The 11,273-nt window shown below is 41.8% G+C and overlaps 1 protein-coding gene across 1 annotated transcript; it reads right to left on the bottom strand.

Moving 5' to 3' along the window:
* gcl (germ cell-less) lies at nt 1–6,561 on the bottom strand. The gene is made up of 11 exons (XM_080279527.1): nt 6,428–6,561; nt 5,801–5,924; nt 5,259–5,355; nt 4,121–4,272; nt 3,794–3,889; nt 3,094–3,210; nt 2,270–2,360; nt 1,804–2,002; nt 1,347–1,556; nt 524–614; nt 1–326 (listed from the first exon to the last, which is right to left on the bottom strand). The coding sequence occupies exons 1-11, from the start codon at nt 6,559–6,561 to the stop codon at nt 96–98; spliced, it is 1,542 nt and encodes a 513-aa protein (XP_080135653.1). The 3' UTR covers nt 1–95.
* Between the last annotated feature and the right edge of the window lie 4,712 nt (nt 6,562–11,273).

Genomic DNA, 11,273 nt, shown 5'->3' with positions numbered 1-11,273 from the left:
CTCAAACTGCTTTCAGTTCCCTAGCATCATTTGACACTACAACAGTAAATAAATGCAGTGGTTTAAAATGCTTGTTGAAGGTAGTTACAGGAGAGTCAGAGGTAGTTGGGTGAACATTGTGACAATGATAGATTGTGGGATGGTGCAAGATGGTGTGAGGGTGATGGAGAGGGGGAAGGGGGTCCATTTCTTCCCCCTCCTCCTCCCGATCCTTCTCCTCCTCCAGGTCCTCCTTGGGGCTGCAGTGTCTGGTTGGTGGTGATGAGGAAGTTTGCACTGAGTAGAAGAGGGTACTTTATCCCCTGGTCCAACAGCATCACTCGTGTCTGTGGGCGAAGGACCAGTTAGGGTGGGATTGACAGCATGCATTTTTTTTTTTTGTTGAAAGAATATGTAGTCATTTACAGAAGTCAGTAATAATAATATAATATAAAAAAGAAAACAGAGGAGACATCAGAAGAGAAGAACAAGAACAGAAAGAGAAGAAAATAAAAGACAATAGAAAAAACAGACAGCAACTCACCTCATCATTCTTAACAAGTGAGACAGTCTGTATTCCAGTTGTCTTGGTGTACACAACTTGTTTCTGCTCATCCAGCGATGCCACTGTCACTCTGCAAACACCAGCATAACTATCACCATTTGTACTTTTTAGTATTACAGTACCATAGCATATTAAAATCCATCATCATCTTCATTGTCATTACTATTATCGTCACCTTTATCTCATTCGTTTGATATTGTTTATAGACTCCACCATGCTTGCATACGTTGGCCTTGGTCACCTAATGGCAGCTCTTCATGCTGCCTGACCTCTAGCAACCTCCCTATACAGTCCCTTATCCCTGAAGTCACACTCTGTGACCTTGTCCCAGGTCTTTTTCGGTCTGACTCTTGGAACCCTACCATCACCTTTCACACCTCTAACCCTATGCACCCGGTTGTCATCTTCCTTTAACTGACTTGTCATTGTGCACTCAATGACAAGGCAGCCTTCTGGGACACTACTCACAGGTCTGAGCCCCCTCTCTATTGGGTGGAATTTGCAGGCTGGGAACTGCAATGCTCTGTTCCCTTTGGCACAGATTCAAGTCCCAGCCCCAAGGCCACGCCAATGGATTCAAAAACAGAAGATGTCTGAATAACAACACCTACACATAATGTTCCATAATCATCATCATCATCATCATTATCATAACCCCATTTCCCTTATAACTTGGACAGGTAGGATATTCTTATATATTTTATAAATATGAATACTGATTTATACGTAATGTTCCTTAACCACCTTCCATCATCATCACTGTCATTATCATCATTGTAACAAAATCTAAGAATACACTCACCTATACATAATATTCCTTCGTGGTGGTTGTGAGATGCTGTCGGATCGGTGATTTCGCTTGAGACTGAGAAGTGAACCATCATGTGTCATCACCAGGTCCAGGCCAAAGTTGTACCCAGTCCACCGCCATATGTGTTGTCCCGCGTTGGCCAAAACCCGACCACAACGTGTACACGACCGGTCAAACTCCTCCTCAGAGATGTCCACGGGTCTGGGGAGTAATGTCTGAGTGTGAGTGATCTATTTTGTATGTCTGTCTGTTTTGGAGTTTTAATAATGGAGGCTGGGGCTGGGGCTGGAAATGGATGCCTTCATGTGGTGGCACTGATATCACAGGGTGACTCCACAGCCTGGTTAAACAAATGGACCTCAGTTCTCCCACTATTCCCCAAACAGAGGATGCTGGACTACAGGAGGAGAACATACTGGGGAGGAGAGAGAGAGAGAGAGATACTAACCCCCTATCCTTGTCCTGGTCAACTCTCAGCATGTTGTACCACTGGTGCATACTGGCAGGGGTGAGCCAGGATGGGGGCAGGATGCGGTCTGAGTACAGCATCTCCACATCAAGGTGGTGGTAGATCAGGTAGATGATACGTAGAGACGAGAACACTGTGCTGAATTCTCGTCCCTCCTCTTCTAAGAACCATCCACTCTCTGATGGTAAAAGTTATTTTATGTTAGGTGCAACTCAAGAACCTACAAGCCTCACGGAATTATAGTATCATCTGGGCGACTGGTCAAGAAATTACAGTCTCACTCGGGTGACTTCTCAAGAACATATGAACCTAAGGTATTATAGTTTCACCTGTGCAAGTTCCCACGAACTTATGAGCCTCAGGGAATTATTGTTTAACCTGTGTAAGTCCACAAACCTATAAGCCTCAAGGAATAATAAGGGTCAAAGTGGTTTCCAAGTCTGACCTGTGCGACTCCTAAAGAACTTGTGGGCTTCAAGGAATGCGGACTCGTGTGATCCCTCCCACGATGGATTTAGACGCAGGAACACCCAGGCCTGCCATGAGAATACAAATTATGGCGGGATACTTTTATTATTATTATAATTAGATAATTTATGGTCTCATGGGGTTTATTATAATTATTACATTATGCTTACCAGGAAACAATTTATGGTCATGTGTTTTTATTTTTATGTATTATTATTATGTTAGGTGGTGGGTGGGGGATCTCACCATCCACTCACTCGATGTAGTGTTGTTCTCAGGTCCCTGCCCTTTCCTCTCTTCCTCCATTCCTTCCTCTTCAATCTTTCTTTCCTTCATTCCTTCCACTTCTGTCTTTCTTTCCTCTTTCTTCCGTCTATGGGTGACTCTACACTGAGTGACAAGCCAAATGGTTTCCTGTACAACTAGAAACCATTTGTCATGCTGGATGGTAACCATATAACGAAATTATGGCGCCTGGTGGTTTAGTGGGTAATTAAGGCGCTCCATTCAGATTGAGCCGGTGCAGATTTATATCCATGGGGAGGCTGAGGTCTGTTGCTCACATAATGCCACTCAGGGATGAGTGAGGCTGGTTACTCTCATCTTAAATGTCAGGACCAGCTTGCCTAGCCCCAGGCTCCTATGCTCCACATGGGGCAACACTGGCTTAGATGATGAATGAATAAATTATTATTATTGCAACAGACAGATAGATTATTGCTACTATTACCAATGCTGTTAGTGCTGGTAATATCTTTCTTGCTGTTCCTGTTGTCGTCACCATCATACATACATACATACCTTAAGCATAACATAGATGCTGAACTCGGTCTGCATAACATATAGATGTGGTGATGACAGCAGCTCAAACATCAGGTCATTAGGAATGTGTCGCAGTGTGGAGGGATGTTCCGTTACCTGTGTGCAAACATGTACAGAGACAGAAATAAATATCTTCCCAGTTCCGTCTCAAGAAAATCTGCAAGTGACAAAAGACAATGAAAACCCAGTCTCTGTTAGTGTGTGTTTCAGATGGCTCAACTTTTACGCTGTGTATGTCAACCTTTGGAAAGATATTTATTTCTCTCTCTGTACCAGATACCTGCAGCATGGTTAGGGCTTCATTCCACAACTGAAGAACTAATAAACATGTACACGATGGATAGGGATAAAGATATAGAGGCTTTGTTTTCACTTTACAGAACTATGTCACTCATAAAATTTTATGACTAAGTATGTCACTGCATAAAATTCAGTGAGTCTTAGTTATGGGGAAATACATTCAGGAACAATTCCTCTTGTACTGTAATGGATTTACTCTCTCTCTCACAAACACACACACAGGTATAAAAAAACACACACAAATATAATAATCATACTCACAATTAGCAACACACACACACACACACACACACACACACAAAACCATTAAAAAAAAAAACACAAATATAATAATCATAGTCACAATTGGCAACACACACACACACACACACACACACACCTGAGTGAGAAGGTTATGTAACAGCCACTGTTTACATGCTTTATCCACCTCCACCACACCATACCTCCTCGCTGCCTCATGGTATTGCAAAACGGTCTGGAAGGGGAAGGAATAATAGTCTTAGTAGTAGTAGTATCATCATCATCATCATCATCATCATCATAAGAACTGTCCATTATGTTAACAATCACTAGTGTCATCATCATCATCATCGAAGCTTGTGTGTGTGTGTGTGTGTGTGTGCGTGTGTGTGTGTGCGTGTGTGTGTGTGTGTGTGTGTGTGTGTAGATCCAAGTGTATATAAACCCATATCCTAAGTCCACACACCTGTAAGTTAATCGTCTCCCTCATAATAGCAATACACTGGTCAATCAACGGGTCCATCTGTAAAAGCAGTGCTGTGGCCAGGAGGGGGATCACCTGGGCCGCCTCAACTTCAACATCGTCTTTGTAGAACTGACCCAGGGCTAAGTGTAGGGCTGCACGGAAAACATACCAATTAAGATGAAGAAATGAACAACATATCTATCTAGGTTAAAAAGGAATATCTATCTATCTATCTATCAATTGCCAGAAACCTTAATCCCATAAGGGGTGGCCACAAACAAATCACCTCCATGTCCCCCTGTCCCCCTGCCCTTTCACTGCCATTCTCCCAGCTCACACACCCCTCTCTCATATACCTCTCCACTCCATCCTTCCATCTCATCCTTGGCCTTCCCCTCCCTCTCCGTCCCCCTCTACCTCGCTCACGCTGTTTATCTCTATTTATCTGTTTATGCTGTCTCATCCTTAACCTGTACAACTGACTCAGGACTAAGTGTAGGGCTGGAGGGAAAGGATACAGATAAAGAAATTAAAAACATATCTATCTAGCTCTAAGAAAATGGTGATAAAGGTTAAAAATGAAAACCTATCTATCTATGCTGTTTCAACCTCAACACTATCTTTGTGAAGGTATGAGGAAGAGATAAAGATAAAGAAATGGGCAACTTATCTATCTATCTATCTATTACCAGACTGGATGGGGTGCACACAAATAACTTACCAATTTTAAAAAAGAACAATTTGTCTGTCTATCTATCCCTCTATTTATGTAGTCTTATGCACTCCCCCTGAAGGGGTGGCCAAAAATGAACTGCCAAATTAAAAACAATAACAAACGATCTTTTTATGGCCAGAGGGGATGATCATAAACAAATCACCTCCGTTTCTCAGTATCCTCCATCATCAGAGTGCCCTCCCTCCAACTCATACCACCCTCATTCATACACTTCCACCTCATCCTCGGTCTACCCCTGCACCTCACTCACATATACTCTCCCCATCAATCTCTCAACTGCCATCTTCTTCACATGGCCAAACATTCTCAGGGTACTTCTAACACTTTAAAGCAAATCCACAAAAACATCATAAAAAAGTAAATTCCTCTGCAAATCAAGAACATGAATGAAGCATCACATACCATCGATGTTGATGTTATCGTCAAGGATCTCAATGTTGATCTGGGACTGGTTTGTTTCTGACCAGTTGCCAGAAAACATACTGCTGAAATATGGGCTCTGTTGGCAGGAGGAATACACGGTATATTAGACTGCTGTATCATAATCATTACACAATCATCATCTTCACCATATTGCCATTATCATCATACCATCAGTCATCATCTGTATCATATCATCTTTATCATCATACCATCACTGTCATCATCTGCATCTTCCTTCTCCTCCTCCTCCTCATCATATCATTATCATTATACCATCACTGTCAACATCTGTAACATCATCACCATTTCTTTTATCCACACTAGGATGGAGTGAGTAAATTAGCATGACTGTTGCCACAATATATTTTTAGTCTTTGTATACTGACTCTGGTGTTTGAGAGGGAAGCCTTCTCGTGTTGGTGCAAACAGAAAATACAGCATACAGGGAAGGAGTTGACAAAGACCCTGCAAACACTACAATAACACACTGCTAAGATCTCCCCCCCTGATACGACACCCACCTGACACAAATACACTTTATGCAGGTGCCACTCTGTACCCAGTGCCATAACAGTGACGTCTGAAGCTCGACCATCCTCAAACAGGGTCTTGTAAATGTACTTGGAGGTGGAGTTCAGCTTCCTCCTGGTAAAAATTGGAATAATACTTAGCCTTTCAACAAAATAACATCTTTAATATACTCTACTTAGCCCTTCAATACAGTAACACCTTTGATATACTCAGTCCATCAATATAATCACATCTTTCATACTCAATTTCTGCTACCATCTGATATACTGTATTTACGTATTTAGCCCAAGGCATTCTAATGCTACACCACCAGGCATTCATACAGACTGAATGTTTTCATTTACTTTTCTACTAATGGTGCTGGACTGGGATGCCTTCACATGGTGGCACCAATATAACTGGGTGATTCCACTCCCTGGTTATATGAAGCTCTCTCAAATCCCTCCCTCCCTCCCAACAGAAGGATGCTGGATTGCAGGAGGAGGGCAGTTTCAGCCTGCAGTCCACCAGGATTGCATTCAGATGACTTGGGTTGCAACTACCAGTACATGTACTACTAACACACCTAATTTTAGAATTATAATAAATTATATAGGAAAAAAAAAAGCCAGACTTACTTTTTCGGTGTGTGCAGTATCGAGTCCAGGTCAAGTATATCATCATCATCACTCTCCACTTCCTCCACCTTTCTCTTGCTACCAACCATGTTCGCTACACCCTCACCCACCATCCTCAGCAACAGGTTACCCATCTCTGTAAGCATCATTATCAACATCATCACAATCACCATCCTCAATACTACATTACCATCATCATTACACGCATACAATAATGGACAGAACTAAGGGCCAAAGAATCTCCCCTCCCTTCTACGTTTACTAACTAAAGAATTTCTGTCTTAAAAATTAAGGAGATCTCCTTAATACAGGCAATTAAATACACACACACACACACACACACACACACACACAAAATCATACTGGTACCAATTTATGAGGTGAATCACTATATTTTCCACATCCGTAACTAATGAACACCATGCCATGAAATCCTGGACAAGAAGAAGTTAACATTTATATTTTCCACCTATTAGTCATTTTTTTTTTCTTCATTTCTACCTGAACTGGTTCCAATAATATCTTCTTTAGCTGTAAATGTATTCTGACAATGTTCACCCTTTTTCCTCTAGTTATTTATTTATTTATTATGGTATTTATTTAATCCTTCACATCAGAGCCAAATTTATAGAGAGTGTGATTCCCTTTCATTTTTTCCTAATCTGCTTCCAGTAATGCTTCCTATAATGTAACACTGTACAATACTGTATTGTATTTGACAGATACATGTACTTACATCAATGGTTCCTTCTTTACCTAGATAGCCTATCACCAAAGGAATTCTTTTATTTTTCTGAATTATTTAGGAGACATTACTGATGTTCAAAGCAACATTTTTATTTAAAACACAGGAACTCACCTAGACTACCTGCATTTTATCTAACTATTGCCAGATGCCATTTTATTAAGGGATTAATAATTACATTGGGTCTGGTTAGTACTTGGATGGGTGACCGCCTGGGAACACCAGATGCTGTTGGCATAACGTTCTCCCTATGTGTGAAGTGGGGTTGGTGGAGGATTAGTGCCCCTCCCTGTAAAAACAATAACTCTAAGCCCTTGGCCACCCCGTTAGGGATACATGGCGTCTGGCAATGAATGAATGAATGAATTAATAATTTATGTTTTGCTCAGGGATGTAGGATTCACCTGGTTTACTCACCTGGTTGGCTACCCTACCACAATTAACAGTATGGCTCGGTAGGAATCTGCATTACAAGAAGTAGGGCAGCCCATACCTGCTGGCACGCCAGCCTCGTTTCCTATATACATCATCATCAGAATAGACTAGTGATTAGAGGCTGAGTTTTGTGCCATATGCACGGTAGTTGCACTACTTGAAGGACTTCGAATTAAGAGTCGTAGTTATTCTATATAGTCGAACAGGATGTGACCTAGTTGTGAGTGGAGGGACTTTTTAAATGATGCAACTGAGTCAGCACTAACAGCATCATCTGAAAGAGAGTTCCAGAGGTCTATACATCTGATGCTGAAAAACCTGCGTCTACACTCAACTGAAGTGCGGGACTTGGCCACCTTGAATCTATGGCCCCTGGTGTGAGTTAATGAAGGAAGAGAAAAGAGCTCAGGCGGTGCAATTGGGGACTGGCGATGGAAGATTTTCCAGCATTTAATGAGGTCAGCTCTGATCAGTCTCCCTTTTACAGAATACAGGCCCAGGTTTTTCAGACGGTCAGCATAGCTGAGTTCAGACAGGCCATTGATTTGCTTAGTCCATCTGCGCTGTACAGACTCCAGGAGCCTCTGATCTCCGTGGTAGCCTGAGTTCCATACAGTGGAGCCAAACTCCATGATGGGTCTGATGTGGGATTTGTATAAAGTCAACTGTCATTGTGTGATCTTTACTTAATCACTCTGAACAAGTGAGGTTAAGTTTAAATTAGATTAACTTAGGCTAGTTTCACAAACCTAACCTAAGCAGACCTAATGAGATCAGGTTTGTTATAAGCTAATTCAGACAGCAATACTCGGTCCACTAACATGCACCCTACTTCACCCAAACCAATCTCATCCTCATCGGTGAATATCTTACAGGGAGTCAGCATAGTATGACCAAAAAAAACTAAAATTAGCTTTTTGCACATTGGTAAGGCCTCCTAAATAAGTTCACAGCACAAAACACCAAGCCTATACCCTTATAACTTAAAAGAGAAGCTGCTCATTTAAAGATTAGCTACCCAAAGTGGGAGATTATGCATTCAGCTGCCAAATATTTACATAACGTACTAATTTTATTACAACTGTGGAGCCAGTGAAGAAAAATACTATTGACACACAAAACATTAACCCCAAACTTCTCTTTCTTCACGTAACTCACTTGCTGTATGCTCTTTTTCTCGTGGCCAAGGGCCTGAAATTCCACGGTGGAGGAGCTCTGTGTCCTTGCTCGTCCTCGTTAAATCTCAACAAGCACAAAATATTCCAGTAACACGAATGGGTAGGTTGAGGGTGGCATTCTTCACGCTACTCGTTCCGTCAATAGCTATATTCGGCTTTTTGCAATGGTCTTATTGTAATACACCGCTTCAGTCGACGTATTTATGGAATAGCTTGGCAATTAGAGACATTGATATATAATGAAAACTAGTTATATCAATCAGTATACTCTGCTGCAACATAAATAAAAACATAGTGACGAATCAATAAATATTTGAAGCTGTACCAGGGCTATTTACAAACACAAGCGTTCAAACTGTGGCGTTGGTTCTTATTTAAGCTCTTTTAATATTCGAGTCAACATTGTACTGCTTTTCCATGTATGGTAACATGATATATGTTGCATAATCATAATCGTAGAACAATAATTTAAGGCATACCTATTCGTTTCTTATTACTGGACCACGCCCCCTTTTAGTTCCGTTTCTAATCGACGCAAGGTGGTCTATAGTGGCTTAAACGCCCCAGGATTTTACAATAGTTTGATCGCTAAGAGACGATTGGAGGTTTATCGATGATGTAATGTCATCACCTTTTGCTGTATATGTACTCTGTATACCTTTACAACAATAAATATTTCAATCACTACAGGGATATAAGCCAGTCATCTGCCCTCAAAATTAGTCATAACAGTCTTGAAGGAATGTTGTGTTTTATAATGTGAATGTGACTGAAAGCGTTAGGAGAGTCTGGTCGTGCGAAGAGGGTGAAGAATGAGAAACTGACGAGAAGAGTGTATATGAGTGATGTGGAGGGAAGAGGGGGCAAACCAAGGATAAGACATAAGAATGGGGTGTAGAGAGAGAGAGGTGTGAGCTGGAGGGAGGTCAGCCTAATGCCGGGAACATATCTTATTTAGCTTTGACATTTTATACTGTTTTCCCCAGATTCACCAAATGCTTTTTTTTTGGGGGGGGGGAGGGGAGGGTTGAGGTTATACAGGTGGCAGACGCAGGAAAATGGCAGAGGCTGTCTTTTTTTTTTTTTTTTTTTAATACAAGGAAGAAGGAACCAAAGACCAGAAGCCAGGCAACAGTTGAGGGAGGGGGAGGGAGTGTGCCAGTGGACCCAGTGTGGATAAATCAGCAACGAAATAGTCCAGTCTGTAAAATTTGGTAAGATTTTTTGCACAGATGGGGGAGAAAAACTACTAGCCACGCATTCTTGATCTGGAGTGGCCGTCTTTCAAGGATGCCAACTTATTCTCTTGGCACTGGATCTAAGAGGCATTTCTCTCGTATTTACCACTACGTACAGCTGAACTTTACAGGTCACTATAAATCTGGTTCTTATTTTAGCCATGTTGTGGAGATTACAACAATATTTCTGACGATTACAGGAGTTATCTGTATCTATTAACAATCTAGCTAATCGTCAGTGTATTGTTTGTCTATCTATCTGTGTCTGTCTATGCTCTCTATCTATATCTATCTGTCTGTCTGTCTGTGTATGTCTCAATCTATCTGTCTGTCTACACATGTCTACCTGTATGTCTGTCCATCAATCCCCAGGCACCTTAACCCTAGCAGACTAACCTGTCTATTCGTAACAGCAAAATCAAAGAGTAAAGATTAAATTTTCCGTAATGTTAAGCGATAATACTGAAAAAGGCAGCCGAACATAACAGGCAGATAGATAGATAGATAGAAACATAGACAAATAGATTATGAAACATCTATCCCTACCCTAGAGAAAGACTATATCTGTCCACTATTTTCAGCGATAATTAAGTTGAAAAGTATGTTCATGATGATTATGATGATGATGATGATGATGATGATGATGATGGTGGTGGTGGTGGTGCTGGTGCTGGTGGTGGGGGTGTTGGTGATGATGATGACTGATGATAATGATGATGATGATGATGATGAGCTTTAAGTTTTACGACATTCGCTTCCTTTTAGGCAAGAATTTGTAACTTCATTTGTAGTTGTGGCCTATGAAGCAACTGTGTCCATCATCTGTATCTCAAAAGTGGAAAAAAAGTACAAATTTGTTGATGATGCTCCCGTACCAAGAGGTGAGGGGGCAGGGTAGGGGTAGGGGTAGGGGTAGGGGTAGGGGTAGGGGTACGGTTAGGGGTAGAGGTAGGGGAAGGGGGTGAGGAGGGGTAAAAAAGAAAAGGAAAAATGCATATATGTTACTGATGCCCCCTTGCCAAGAGATGAGAGGTCAAGGTAGGGGTAGGGGGTAGGGGTGGGGTGGGTAGGGGTAGGGCGAGGGGAGTAGAAGAGTAGGGGTAGGGGTGGGGGATGGGTAGGGGTGGGGGTAGGGGATGAGGAGGGGTAAAAAAAAAGTGAAGAAAGTGCAAATTTGTTACTGAGGCCACCGTGACACGAGGTGAGGGGTCAGAGTAAGGATAGGGTGGGGATAGGGGAGGGGTAAGGGG

Source organism: Coenobita brevimanus, chromosome 79 (assembly GCF_032717465.1).
Source record: "Coenobita brevimanus isolate Jiangsu-jjx chromosome 79, ASM3271746v2, whole genome shotgun sequence".
NCBI classification, from domain to species: Eukaryota; Metazoa; Arthropoda; class Malacostraca; order Decapoda; family Coenobitidae; genus Coenobita; species Coenobita brevimanus.
Note: the sequence above shows the minus strand (reverse complement) of the source record. Positions and strands in the feature narration are given on the sequence as shown.

Coding starts and splice junctions, on each gene's coding strand:
- gcl (XM_080279527.1), bottom strand. CDS start 6,561: ATGGGTAACCTGTTGCTGAGGATGGTGGGTGAGGGTGTAGCGAACATG. Junction 5,356..5,800: donor ATAAAGTGTATTTGTGTCAG/GTGGGTGTCGTA, acceptor TCCTGCCAACAG/AGCCCATATTTCAGCAGTAT. Junction 327..523: donor CACTTGTTAAGAATGATGAG/GTGAGTTGCTGT, acceptor CTTCGCCCACAG/ACACGAGTGATGCTGTTGGA.